Genomic DNA, 14,812 nt, shown 5'->3' on the forward strand with positions numbered 1-14,812 from the left:
CCCTGTCTTCTACAGCTTTGCCTGTGGGAGCGGAGTAAACAGGTGTCTTGAGTGGCAACAACTGGGGCAGCTGAAGCTTCTGACTCAGCTCTTCCCGTGGGCAGGTGGTGCCAGGGGAAGGCAGGACCACCGTGTAAACACCCTGTCGCCCTAAGGGCAACGCAAAGAGCTGTTCCAGCTGCTCAGGCCACCTCTAGTTCTGCGGCAGTGCTTAAATCCAGGTGGGGAGGGTAAACTGCTAAGACCTGAACAACGATCTTTCGCTGTGGTCCCTGGATCAAGCTATAACTTTTAACAGGAAGCAGAAGTTGGAAGTGGTTAATTGGTTACTTTAACGTGAGTGCTGCTCAGAGTTCCGTGCAGGAAAAGGGGCGCATAGTTTTTCTATTGGAACACACACAACCTCAGTGTTAGCACATGGTAGTATCATCGTGGCTGCTTAACAGGACTTCTGTACTCCAAGTTCATTTTCATTGTGCTTCAGGGATTCCTGCACCACTTACCTGTAAGGCCCGACCTTTGGTCTCGATGGGCAGAGTAAATGCAGAAATGGCGCATACAACACAGACCGACGAGAAAAGACACAGGGCCCCCAGCAACGAAGTGCTCAGAAGAACCTGCAGGTCGCAAAGAATGAATTAGTTTATTGTGCCCCAGGTACTTCCAAACTGATCCTTACATCAAAGGCGAAATAAGGATTCACCAAGCACACAAGTGAAGACACTTTACAGCCCTTCTCTGAGTTGCGCTGTTGTGGGCATTCTGTGGGAGTCCTCCAGAAGCTGGGACTGTCATGCACTGGCAGCTCCATTTGTCTGCATCCACCCCTCGGGCATCTCCAGAGGAAACCGGGGTCCCACCCCCTCTTCCACACCAACTCAGCTTGCTTTAACCCTCCCGTTCATTCAGGGTGCCCTCTGCCAAATATCCATTTTCCTTCTTCAATTCTTTCTTTTTAAAGAGGCCAACTTTTTGGGGGGGTGAGGGGAGAAAGGAGAGAAAAACATAAATTTGTTGTTTCACTTACTTATGCATTCATTGGTTGTTGCTTGTATGTGCCTGACTGGGGACTGAACCCGCAACTTCAGTGTATCAGAGTGACACTCTAATCAACTGAGCTACCCAGCCAGGGCATTTTCCCTCTTCCATTCTGACAGGATGAACCAGGAGAAAGGTTTTTTTAGAGATCAAATCTCAAGGTCTCTCTGTAAAAAATGTGTTCATTATGCCTCACTTCCTCTGTGACAATCAAAACTATTTGGTGACCATTTTTCCACAGTAAGACTGGATTTCTGCCATTCTCTACTACACATCCTTTGGTCTGGATGCTCTTGCCCTAATAATGGCAAGTTCAGATGCTCCATCTCACATGTCAGTTTCTGCAGTACTGTGCCCCAAGTTAGCAAAAAGCCAAGCACCTGGTAGTTGTCAGCTAATCTCACAAAAATGAGCTGGAGTCAACAGAACATTGCAATTTGGAGAGGTCTAGAAACTCTGGTCCAAACTCCTCACTTAACAGGTGAGCACAGAGTCAGGGCTGAGTGGTCCAAAGTCGCATACAGATTCCCGACAGCACAGTGCTGTCACCACCACCATGTCCCCCCTCACATACACACTTGACAGTTTGCGAGCCATCCTGCCCAAAGGCTGCTGACTTCCAGAACAGTAAGTAATTCCATTTGGCGTGCAGTCGAACCCATGAGATTAGTCTCATTAACTGTTTTGTGGTTAACCTAGTGAGTATTAGGTACCATTTCTGATTTTATTTCCCAAAGCAAAGTATACACAACTTTCCCCAAACAGGAGTTTTAGAAACGTGTGTGTGTGTATGTATGCATATATCCATCTATTGCACAAGGCCGGGGAACCGGGCTCAGAAAAGGTGTAGAAAGCAAGAGACCTGGCTGCCTGGATGGAACCAGATCACGCCATGTTTAGGCAGGCCTAGACCTTTGCTGCCCCTTTCATCATTGGACATCAAAATTCTCGCCACCAACAAAAAGGAGTTTTAAACTATCCCCATCTCATATCCTCTACACCAAGTTCATCCCCATCTCATATCCTCTACACCAAGTTCAGTGTCCTAGGTGGTGGGGAACCCCCGACAGCTGAGCTCAGCTCCGAAAGCAGCTCACCCAGCCAGGACTAGGGAGAACAAGTGCTTCATCTCCTTGGCTCCCCAGGGGGGCGAGGGTGGGCGGGCCGGGGCTCTGCTTCCCAGAAGGACTTGAGTAGTCCAGTGGGTGTTGCTGGATATTCTTTCAATAAATGCCTTTCTATGTTAATCAAAGCCAATTTCTGTCATTTGCAAGCAAGATTTCTAACTAACGTGATTACGAAAATCTGGGAAGTTTGTTAAAACGCAGGTTTCCAGGCCCCACCTCAGATACACTGTGCCATAAAGAAAGCTCTGATAATCTCTACTTCCAAAAGTCAGCCCACAGCAGGGACAAAGGAGACGTTACCTAAAAAGTTTCAGTCCAACAAGACAATAGGAAAGGTTTATACTCCGAGCAAAAGAGCCTCAAAATGCCTTGAGTAAAAACTGAGAAATAGACAAATCTACATACAGTGGAGACTTAAGTACTCCTCTCTTGGCAATTGATAGAACTAGGTACAAACTACCACACCACCAGCCACCAGAATTGAGTAACGTGACACCACACAGCAGCAGGACCCAGTCTCCTCCCCCCTTGCAGAACACTGGGCAAAATAGACCATATTCCAGGCAATAAACTGAACCTCAACAGATTTTAAGGAATCCTTTAGAATTATAGAATGGGTCCTCTGACTAAAATGGTATCAAGCTATAAATAATGAAGATAACAGCAAAATCTCTAGAAAAACCTAAACTGTGGGTCAAGGAAGTCTCAAAAATACATTCAATGTACTAGAAATAGAACTCGAATTTGTGGGACACAGCTAATGAGAACAAAAGTAAAATACTTAGGAATAAACTGTAAGGAGAAAGTTCTAAGAGATAAGAAAAATTGAATGTCTATTTAGTTCTGAGATGGGAAAATGCACTATTTTTATTTCATAGCATAATCCCTATTAAAGTCATATATAATTTTAATGGATTCTCAAAATCTCAGATTTTTAAAATCAATTTTGGAATTTCCTTCTATTTAAAGTTAATTTGAAATAATTAAATCAGGAAACTTCTGAAAACGTGGGGGCGGAGAGTCTGAGGAGGGTTGTTAGCCTAAGAGTCACCCACATTTCAGTCACCAGCAGTGTGACTGGTGCCAGGACAGATGCGAGGATCTGGACATTTGCTCTATTATAATAGGGGCAGTAGATCAATTGAGAGGAGCCAAAAGTAAGACCGATGGCCTGGGGACAACCAGAGGGTCATTGTTTTGTTGCTTTTGAAGGCTGGTGCCTTACCTCTCAGGCCTTAAGCATCGAGTAGATGAAACACTGAAAGCCTTTGAACTCGTAGTGTTTTAGAACGATGGATAAACAAGTGGTGAAGGCCACTGTGGGTGACACAAAACATGAACTTGAATGAAAATAATTGGTAAATTGGCTACAAAAAATGTTTAAGTTTTGTATACAAAAAAAATGGTAAAATTCAAAAGCACACCACAAATATCTATATTATAGTAATAAATGACTAATGGCCTGTAGAAAAAGTAAAAATCCCCCAAATGGGTAATTAAAGATGCTCAGCCTAGGTGAAAGTGAGCAAATTACAAGTTAAGATGGTGTCATATATTTTGCACCAAAGCAAAGGAGTTTTAAAAGAAGATCACTATCCTTTTTGGTGATGATGGAAGGCAACAGGGATGCTTGTTTAAGAATGAATTAGTGTTATGTCGGGGAGTGTATGAATTTTCAAAAATAAAGACAATTTGACAGAATGCATCATAACTTAAAGTATGCTCGCCCTTTGACCCAAAAATTAGTAGTCTTTCTACCAAGTTTGGCTTCTCCCACCAACATCCAAGTCACTCTCACATGTCTGCCATAGTGTGGAGACCCGCCCTAGCCACCCGGGGTAGCAGACCACCCTCAGCACACTCTCCTCTCCCTGTGTTACTTGATTGCTTAGTCAAATGACTAATACAGCTGCACGTGTGTACAAAGGGGTGGTGTGCACAGTGTTCAGCGTCCCATTACAAAACCACAGAGAAACGACATAGGAGCAACTTACTCATAAGGTTTTGACTGATGCACCCACACATTGGAGATCTGTGCACCTACTTGAAAGCATGAGGCTGGCCTACACGCACTGACATGCAAAGGTTAATGAGAAAAGGCAGTCGCAGCATGTAGATGTGAATGTACGTATGCCGGTGTGTGTGGGTGAGTGTATGTGTCACAGACCCGCTACATACACACAGATGTGGATACACAGTGTGAACAGGAGTCTGGTTCCATCAGATGGCTGCTGCCAGCCTTTAGGCCTCACCCTGCCCTCTTCCCCTTGGTCCCCAACCTCTGGACAACTTATAAAAAATCCCAAGTGCTACTTCCTTTGGCTCTGGCGGGAGACTTAAATCACACAAGCCCCTGTCCTTGCATGGGAACCCCAGCTCCAACTAACCACAGTCAAAGCCCCAGCCAGTCTTCCCTTGCTCTCAGGCCCTTTCAGGCCTGGCCTGCTCTCCCAGAGACCTGAACTTCGTAATTAAGTAAAAAGTATATCTGTGCATATACATATACCTATGTGTATACATGTAATATATACATTGTAAATATATTAAAATTACACATTCACATGTATGCAAATATTACTAACACACAGGCACACCAAGAGAGACAAAAAATACATACCTAGGAAAGCATGTGGAAGAATATGCCCCAAACTATTAAGAGAGACAGTGGTTATATACATTCCTGTATTTGAAGTTCTACAACAAGCATATTTTTATATTCGGAAAATGGCACCAGACTTCCGGCCAAGATGGAGACGTAGGTGGAAACATTGTGCCTGTTTGCACAACCAAGTTTAAAGACAACAAAGTTTTAGTAACAAAAATGCAACCAGAACATGGAAAATTGAACTGTATGAAAGTCCGACAACAAGGAACCAGTCATCCAGACCGGTAAGAGGGGCGGAGCCAGCGGCAGAGTGGGGTCACACAAGAAAAAGCAGCCGGACCTACTGACCCAGGCAGCGGTTGGCAGATCCCAGACGTGAGGTGGCAACAGGCAGACCCAGTGAGGGCGCAAGGTGGCTGGCTGACCACGGTCACACAGCCATGCGCAGATAAACCAGGCGAAGGAGCAAGCAGTGAGACAGACCATGCAGGCTAGGGCCCCAGCAGCAGGAATTAAAGTCTAAAAGCACCAAATAGAAAAACTCTTGGGGTCAAGGTGCAGGGAGAAGCTCCAAGACTTAGAGATAGTTGGAGAGACCCACAGGGTCCTGGGGGATGCACAGGCCCACACACCCAGGAGCCAGCACCAGGGGGGCCCGGATTGCTTGTGGGAAGCAGCAGAGGGGACCAAAATCCGAGAGAGAGCATAACAAATGCCACTGCCCCTCTCTGACCCCGCCCCCACATACAGCATCACAACCTAGCAACTGGGTCGCCCCACCCTGGTGAACACCTAAGGCTCCGCCCCTCATAAGTAACAGGCACGAACAGACCAAAACATTATGGCTCAAACAGAAGAACAGCTCAAAGTCCCAGAGCCAACACTTCTAAGCGACCAAGAGATAGCCAGCCTATCAGATGCACAGTCAAAACAAGGGTGATCAGGATGCTCACAGAACTGGTTGATTTTAGTCACAAATTAGAGGAACAATGAAGGCTAAGCTAATTGAAATGAATGGAAATGCACAGGAAACTGGGACTCAAATCAAGGGAGTGAACCAGAAGGAAGAAAAAAATTACCAAACAGAAAAGAATGAAGAAACGAGAATTCAAAAAAATGAGAGGCTTAGGAACCTCCAGGACATCTTTAAATGTTCCAACATCCGAATTATAGGGGTACCAGAAGGGGAAGAGGAATAGCCACCGGTGGAAAACTTACATGAACAAATAATAAAGGAGAACTTGCCCAATCTGGCAAAGGCAACAGACTTCCAGGAAATCCAGGAAGGTCAGAGAGTCCCAAAGAAGTTGGACCCAAGGAGGAACACACCAAGGCACAACACAATTACATTAGCCAAGATTAAAATGAAGGAGAGAATTCTAGAAGCAGCAAGAGATAAGGGGACAGTCACCTACAAAGGAGTTCCCATCAGATTGTCAGCTGATTTCTCAAAAGAGACCTTACAGGCAAGAAGGGGCTGGAAAGAAGTATTCCAAGTCATGAAATCCAAAGACCTACATCCAAGATTGATCTATCCAGCAAAGCTTTCATTTAGAAAGGAAGGGCAGATAAAGCGCTTCTCAGATAAGGTCAAGTTCAAGTTCATCATCACCAAGCCCTTATTGTATGAAATGTTAAAGGGACTTACCTAAGAAAAAGAAGATAAAAAAGATGAACAGTGAAAGGACAGCAAACTCACAGTTATTAACAACCACACCTAAAACAAAAGCAAACTAAAAGGACAGCTAGATCAGGAGTGGAAACATAGAAATGAAGATCTCAAGGAGGGTTAGCAACAGGGGAGTGGGAGGAGGAGAAGGGGGGAGAAGGTACAGAAAATAAGTAGCATAGACAGTAGATAGAAAATAGATGGGGGGGGCAAGAATAGTATGGGAAATATAGAATCTAAAGAACTTGAGACACATGGTCATAAACTAAAGGGGGGGTAATGGTGGGGATGGGGGGTAGGGTGGAGGGGAATGAAGGGGGGAATAGAACAACTGTAACAGCATAATCAATTAAAAAAAAACTTGTGACACATGGACGTAAACTAAAGGGGGGGAATGGTGGGGGAGGGGTGTGTAGGGTGGAGGGGAATGAAGGGGGAATAGAACAACTGTAATGGCATAATCAATAAAATATATTAAAAAGAAAAAAAGAAAATGGCCCCCAAATAATTGTAAGTTTTGTTAATTAACACTGAACTGCACTTCTGACTCAAGAAGTAAAATAAGTTAATAAACAAGAAACCAGTGCAAAAGAATTGATAAAAAAAAACAAACACAAAAGCCTAAATGATGTAAGTTAAAAACAAATCAGTTGACTTGGAAAATGGACCCAAGAGTTATTTCGGAAAAAAATAAAGCTAGTTGTGCCCTGGCTGGTGTAGCTCAGTGGATTGAGCGCAGGCCTGCAAACCAGAGGATCACGGTTCCATTCCCAGTCAGGGCACATGCCTGGGTTGCAGGCCAGTTCCCAGCAGGGGACGCACAAAAGGCAACCAACCATACATTGATGTTTCTCTCCCTCTCTCCTTCCATTCCCCTCTAAAGATAAATAAATAAAATCTTTAAAATAAATAAATAAAGCTCGTTGTGAAAAGTGAAATATCATAAATGCATGGAATTAAGAGTGAAAGAAAACAGTCACTAACACAGAGGATGAAAAGAGCCAGGCAAATACTACCTTCCGTTCTCGGCTTAAAAATTTTAAATAAGTAAATACTCAATTAACGAAGTTTCCTGACACATTTACTCAAAAGAGTTAAAACCAACAGAAGCAACCAGAAGAGGGTGCTTGAGGAAACACACCCTCAAAAGTACCCAGGTTCACCTCCATAGATCGGTTCTTTCCGACCTCTGGCAGGCACAGATTCCAGGGAAAGAACAGTTCATTTCATTTCAATGACACCTGGATGATAATGAGAACCTAGAAAAGATGAAATACAAAAACCAGCCACCATCTCATGGGTGAGTACTGATTCAAGATTTATCAATAAAATCCTGGCACATAAAACTGCATTTCACTGAAAGAGGAAAATGCCGGCTAAACAAAGTCGTACTGTCACCCCTGCTTTGTGATCTGGTCTCTGCCACTCCTGCCCCCTCTCCCGGGTATTTCCCAACTGGTCCCTGGTATAGCCAGCCACGTGCTTGGAGTGGTTGGGATGACTTCCATGGTGGCATCTGCTTTTCTTTCTTTCTTTTTTTTTTTTTTAATTGTAATATATGCCATGGTTTATAGGTCTGGCTTTTTTTTTTTTTTAAGATTTTATTTATTTATCTTTAGAGGGGAAGGGGGAAGGAGAGAGGGAGAGAAACATCAATGTATGGTTGCCTTTTGTGTGTCCCCTGCTAGGAACTGGCCTGCAACCCAGGCATGTGCCCTGACTGGGAATCGGGCATCTGCTTTTCTGAGGACCCATGCTTATCCGTATGTCAGTAAAATAGCTAAATACAAATTTAAATAGGAAAAATAAATGCATTCACACAAAAAAGTAGCCAGTTAGAAACAACACTCCCAAAACGTTCTGAGTCCCCACTGCAGGCCAGGCCCTGGAGAAAGAAGCAGGGATAAAAAGTTAGCAAAATGTGCATACATCCCTGTCCTCCAATATCCCTACTGGAAGAGGAAGACTTGAAGCAGCCTGGCAAATGGACAACTACAATCTGATAAGCAATATGAAGAAAAATCTGGACGTCCCCAAAGGGCTCATAACAGGGAGACCAAACTTAGGTTAGGGCAAGAGGGCGGCTCTCCTAAGCAGGGAATAAAATATAGCTACCTGGAGGTGTGGGGGGTCTTGGGGGGGCTGCCAGTAGCAGCAAATGAAAAAGCCCCAGGAAAAAATGAGAAGAGCCAGACTGTTTATAGCTAAGCAAACAGCAGGCGAGAGAATACAAGATTGGGGCCTCACTGGTAACGAGCGCCCTGTAAATCACATTGAGGATTTTGGTCTTTATGAGGATGTGAAGGAGGCAGTAAAGAAAATGAGTTAAATGACAGCAAGCACACACAGGAGGAGACCAGCAGGACTCTCAGTCCGAAGAGCGGTGGTGGTGGTCTGGACCAGTGCCGGTGGTGGAAAGGCAGAGACGATGAGGCCCAGCGTCTGTTAGGCTGTTAAGCCGCGTGGTTGGAGGGGTGGATGTGATGACAAGAGAAGGGAACAGAGGAGACGACTCCAGGTTGGACGGTGATGCCCTTCGCTGATGGCGACTGGGAGAGACGCGAGTTTGGGGAGAAGGGTCACGAGTTTAACTTTAGACAGGCTGGATTTAAGGTGATTTGGGGACATCGAAGTGGAAATGCTGACGAGGAGATTGGCTGTATGAGTCTGGAGTTCAGAAGAAAGGCCGATGAGACTAGAGATACAAATGTGGGAATCCTGAGCAAATTGTTGGTCATTCACATAAAAAACAGGTGAGAACACTTCAGTGGAGAGTAAACTATGAAAAGCTGAGGGTCTAATATTGAGCAAAACGAATCCTCAGAAATAAAAAGTAGAGGGTGGTACACAAAAGAGATGGAGAAGGAAGAGCCAAAGGTGGGGCGGGAAAACCAGGGAACTCGGCAGAGAGCGAGGGCGAGGCCGTCAGTCCTTAACGTGAGGAGAGGTCACGGGAGATGCGGACCAACACAACACTCGGGGTTAGAGATGTTGCGGTCAGAGGCCTCATCAGGAATCATCTTGGCAGGATGGCGGCAGCCAGGTTGGAGAGGATGAAGGTGGGAGTGGGGGAAGGAAATGAAGACCATGAGAAGGAGCCCTGTGAAGGAGTTTGGCTGGAAAGAGCTAGTCCATTGAGTTCAGTTTACATTTTGTAAGCGATGAAACCTTAAGCACATGAAAATTCTGCTAGCTGGAAGGACTCGACGTGGACAAATAAACATCACGGGACACGAGTGTAAACCTGAATAAGTCACGAGACTCAAATGAAAAACCATCCAGAATGAATTAGCTCTTTAAAAATCAATAGACAAAAACTCGATAACCTCGGTAAATACAAATCACTTGTTAGAATGTTAAACGAGGAGTTATAATGGAAGAAAATAATCTATTTGCAATAACAATGAAAAGCTATAAACTGCCTCAGAGTAAACAAGATGAGCAGAATCTATTTGAAGAAACCAATAAAATTCCAGCAAAGGGCGTAGAAGGAGCACCAAACAGATGGAAACACAAACACGATCTGAGGAAGACAATACTAAAACAACCAATTTTTCCTACATTAACTTGTACCTTTAACAAATTAACCATTAAATCTTCATAGGATTTAGGCAGGCGAAGGAGGCAGAATATAACTAAATGACTCTAAAATGTATCTGAGAAGAGCAGTGAGGCGGGGCTTTGACAGCCAGTTCTGAAACTGCACCATCAATTTCATTTAACACCGTCGTGTGACAAGGACCGTGCCCGACAGGTGTCCAGCTTCTTTTTGAAGCCTGAGGGGCTGTATGATTTCAGTTAGGGGAAGCAGAGAGCGGCTCAAGAGAGAGCCAAGAGCACCAGAAATCTACGGGGTGGGGGGGTGGTGCAGAGAAGAGCTGGTTCAGGCTGCACTTGGTAGAGTTTGAACTTGAAGGGGCAATGAGACTGTGGGGATGAGACTGGAGACCAGGGACCGCTGCCATGCCATTGGGGGAGGCAGGCAGAGGATTTTCTAAAAGATTTTATTTATTTATTTTTAGAGATGGGAAGGGAAGGAGAAAAGAAGAGAAACATCAGTGTGTGTTGCCTCTCCTGTGCCCCCTGCTGGGGACCTGGCCCACAATCCAGGCATGTGCCCTGACTGCGAATCCAACTAGCGACTCTGGTTTGCATCCCATGCTCAATCCCAGTGAGCCACACTAGCCAGGGCACAAAGAGGATTTTTAAAGGTTTTGCTGGGAGTTCCAAATGGACTTCTCCACTGACACCCCTTAAGAGGCGTCTGTAAAGATTTAAAATGTTGTCTGTCCTTTTACTGGATGCCGACCGTGTTTCTTTTGGTGTGACGCCACGTGAAGCCTGGCCACAAGACCACAGCCTCGCTTGCCTTCCCCAGACCCTGTCGTCCCCACAGCTATGTGGCCGTGGCTCCCTGGGCCTCCAGCGCAAACCTGGGGTGAAGTCCAAAACCACACACACACTGGATGCCGTAATCACCTGCAGTAGCACCAGCAGGCCCAGCGTCACTGAACCTTACATACCCGGCTAAGGCACCTGACTTCTTGCCACTCCCCAGAATAAGTGGGAAGGCGGTCCCCGGTGTGCAGGCAAAGGCCCTCTACTGGGCCCATATGTACTTGCTGAAGCTCGGACGGTATTAACATCCCCCCCTTCTCTGCTTTCTTGGACTATACACCCACGACTCCTATTATTTCTCTATCATTAAAGTTTCAAACATCTTGAAACATTTATTTCAAAGAGATTTTTAAATTAAATTTATAAATACGGTCATTAAATGTGTGGACATTTTATTTGTTAATATGTAAACATTTTAATTTGGTTTAATAGCCTCTTTTAGGGAGAGCAAAATGAGGAGGAAGAAGAAGAGTAAAATGATGGAGAGAGAAGGTGAAGAGGGGAAGGGAAGGAAGAGAAACTGCAGTAGGAGCCAACCTCCCAGTTGGTCCTGTCACAGGTGGGCACAGGTAACCAGGTTCTTGGTGATCGGGACAAAGAATTGAACCGAACACCCAGAGTTTATAGCCAAGAACATGGGAGCAGGCCAACTCTGAGCAGAGACTGACCTCATGGGCTGGAGGGGACTCTATTCTTATAGGGCGGATCCTTCCTGGCTAGTTTTGGCAGGCTTTCACTGTGACAAGTACAAGTAGTTGTATTAGAGACTTAAGAGTAATGACTTAATGTCTTCATCAAAATCCCAAAGTCCCTTCAAACACCCACAAACACACACCGTCCTTCTTTCCCCCTTTGCCCAGTCCAAGGTACCATATCTCAGGAACAGAAATAGAAAGCCGCACGGTGGTTCTCCGCTAAAGTTGCACGATGATTCTCATGGCTGCCGGGGCGGGGGATGTCCCCCACTATGGCCAAAGCCACACGGTTCTCTCTGCTAAAGCTACATAGTAATTCTCTCTCATGTGGCTGTGGGACTCCCCATTCTGGCCAAAAACACGTGGTTCTCTCTCCAATGGCTGCCGCATCTGCGTTTAAATCCCCCAGCCAGTCCTCCTTTGCAGCCCCATTTCCGACTCCTCCCACAATCAGCTACACCCACCAGGACTACTGCGCGGCCTTAATGAGTCTGGGCAAGAGTGGCCCCGTGGCCTGGAGCCAATCATCTCCAAGCTCTCACACAGGTGCTGTAACAGAGGGGCTGGGAGTTGCCTCCCAGTTACATCTGGAGTGGAAGTCACTCCCTTCTCCCTGGCTCAAAGCATGGCCACAGCTATTTAACATATCAATGCAACCAGTTACTGGTTATAGATATGTTAAAGGACCATTCTAGAGGTTATCTGTGAAACTGTTGCTATGCAAAACAGCTCTCAATGGCCCTGCTCCATGTGTCCCATCCCCCCAGCTCAGACTTGTGGGGGTGAGGACATCCCATATTTTTTTATATTTCCTGGACACCCTGAGTTCTGGACCCCATTGCAAATTCTACCTTTGGGGGCCCCCTGGCTGCACCCTTCTACGGTACAGTCCCTGATGGCAGTGGTGCCTCTCAGAGGGTGGGACACAGACCAGCTGGCTCAGAGTCAGTCGGGGTACTTGTCACAACTACAGGTGATGGTCCCATACACCACATCAGTCTTTGGGCAGAGTCATGAATCTTCACATCCTCAAGTTCCCCTGGGAATTCTGACAGGCGCAGAGGTTGGAGAACACGTCCGAGAGAAGGCTGCCTGAGTGGCTCAGGAGTGACACGCAGCCCCACTGTCTGCAGCAGCTCGCCCCACTCAGGGCCCAGGCAGACACCTGAGGAGCAAACAATGCTTCCCGGATTCTATCCCTCCCATTCCTACCCTGCTAAGGTCAGCAAGGCATCGCAACTGCATAGTGACAGATGTAACTTAAATATACACATATACCCACACATATATAAACTTAAAATTTTATCACAGACATACTTTTATTTAACTACTTAGCATTTGGCCTTGCTTGTTACGCATCATCATTATTAGCTAACATCTACTGACAGCTTCCTGTGTGTCAAAAGTTGGGCTAAGTGCTTTTACATCTTTTAATCCAAGTTAATTATCAGAACAAACCTGTGGAGTGGGCGCTGTTATTTATCTTCACTTTTAAAATGAAGGCGGCGTGGAAAGATGGGTGAGCTAAACTGAGAAGCATAGAGAACGCCTCAGCTCCAAGATGCCTAGCAGAGCAGTGTGGCCCCGGGAGACCTGGGCCCAGTTGGGGGCCGTTTCTGATCCGTACGCCCACCAAATGCAGTGTAGCTCCCGGAAGACTCAGGTGGGAAGACTCTTCCCAACAGACTCAGTTCCTGATTGGATCTTAGGAAATGAACTAGTCCCTGATCTGACCCTCCAGAAGCAGGAGTCGTTGTCTACCACTGCCTTTCCCCATTTCATCCTTTTCTGAAAATGGTGGGAACATATAAGAGTTTGAAAAGCAAAGTGACAAGACACAAGTTGCCCCCATTTTTCCCTAAGGCAGATGGGGAAAACACTCCCAAAATGGCAAAAAGTTAGTGGTGACAATCTCTAATGAGTTACAGGAAATGCGTGTTACGGTCTGTTTGGCCCGTGTCAGCACTTTGACTGAAAACCACCCCTATTTTGGGTTCTGCACCCAGTTATGAGTGACATGTGGCAGGAGTTGGAAGGATTTTCCTCCACCAAGCACTTCAGTTCCAACACTATGTACCTGGAGGGAGCATCGGGTCCCAGAGTTGAGGGCTCTACCCCACAAGCTGCCCCCAGTTCAGATGCCCTCACAGTCCTGCTTATTATTATCTGCACTCTGACCAACTGGCTGCCAGTCAGGGGGTCCCCACGCCCCTCCTTTTGCATTCAATTAATGTGCGAGAGCAGCTCACAGGACTTGGGAAACCTGCTCACTCACTAGACTATTTATAATAAAGGATATTACAAGGTCTGACCCAAAAGCCAGATGCAGAAATACACAGGGCAAAGTCTCAAACAAAAGCCAGATGCAGAAATTCACAGGGCAAAGTCTCAAACAAAGGAACTTATGTCCTCCCGGAGTCTGGGGTTAGCACAGTGGAGCACAGACGCATTCTGGTTTCCCAAGCTGGGAGCTCTCCACACCCCCCTTGGGGGTTTTATGGAGGCTTCATTACACCGGCTTGATTGACCAACGCCCTGGCCATTGGTGAGGGGTTCCACCTCTAGCCCCTCTCCCCTCCTAAGATGTAGGGGGGGAGGGGGGCGGGACTGAAAGTTCCAACCCTCCAATCACAGGATTGGTTGGGTTGGAACCAATCCCCATGCTCGGGTGCAGTCCTCAAGTCACCTCATTAACATACCAAGACATCTTTGTGGCTCTCGCCACCCAGGAAGTTGCATGGGTTTTAGGAGCTCTGTGTAGATGAAGACCATTTATAATACTTTATTATAAAAGCACAACATCACACATCCCCTGCAGCCTCATTTGTACATACCCCGGGCTCTTGGCCGTAACTGATTTAGCTCAAGTGTGAACAGTTAACCAGATCTGGCCAATGAAAGTCTCTTCCTAGGAATGCAGAAGCGCATCACAGTTTTCTGGTGGCTGGATCTGAGGACATACTCGGACGTTTAGGATTTGTGGGGAGGCCGCACACACACAGGCAAGCACTACACATTCTGAATGCTCAGAGAGGCAAGGAGTGGCCACGGCCCAACGGACCTGTGGAGAACAGGCCCCAGTTTCCCGTCGGCCCCCACCATCTGGGCCAGGGGCTCCAGGCCTGAATTTTATCTCAGCCTGACTCTGATTGGTCCATAGGTCCCACTCAGGCCTGGAATTCATCCCAGCCTGAGTCTGATTGGTCTGTGGGTCCCAGTCAGTGTGAGTCTGATTGGCTGGAGCACTGGAGTTACTCTGCCCAAGGCCACCTCCCTGTAC

The 14,812-nt window shown here is 46.3% G+C and overlaps 1 protein-coding gene across 5 annotated transcripts in view; it reads right to left on the minus strand.

Moving 5' to 3' along the window:
- SVOPL (SVOP like) overlaps positions 1-14,812 on the minus strand; it is a 65,120-nt gene that overhangs the window by 13,036 nt on the left and 37,272 nt on the right. For 4 of the 5 annotated variants that reach the window (XR_008389970.1, XR_008389969.1, XR_008389971.1 and 1 more), the window contains one exon: positions 504-617. Coding sequence is in view for 2 of the 5 variants with exons in the window: in XM_053656591.1 (XP_053512566.1) it covers positions 504-617 (114 nt within the window). In the remaining 3 variants the exon portion in view is untranslated. Of the gene's footprint in view, positions 1-503; positions 618-887; positions 1,151-14,812 lie in introns of those variants that run through there. The other variant, XM_053656592.1, reaches the window with a different exon arrangement.

Source organism: Artibeus jamaicensis, unplaced genomic scaffold, assembly GCF_021234435.1.
Source record: "Artibeus jamaicensis isolate MK-2021 breed Jamaican fruit bat unplaced genomic scaffold, CSHL_Jam_final scaffold_2172, whole genome shotgun sequence".
In the NCBI taxonomy this organism is placed as follows: domain Eukaryota; kingdom Metazoa; phylum Chordata; class Mammalia; order Chiroptera; family Phyllostomidae; genus Artibeus; species Artibeus jamaicensis.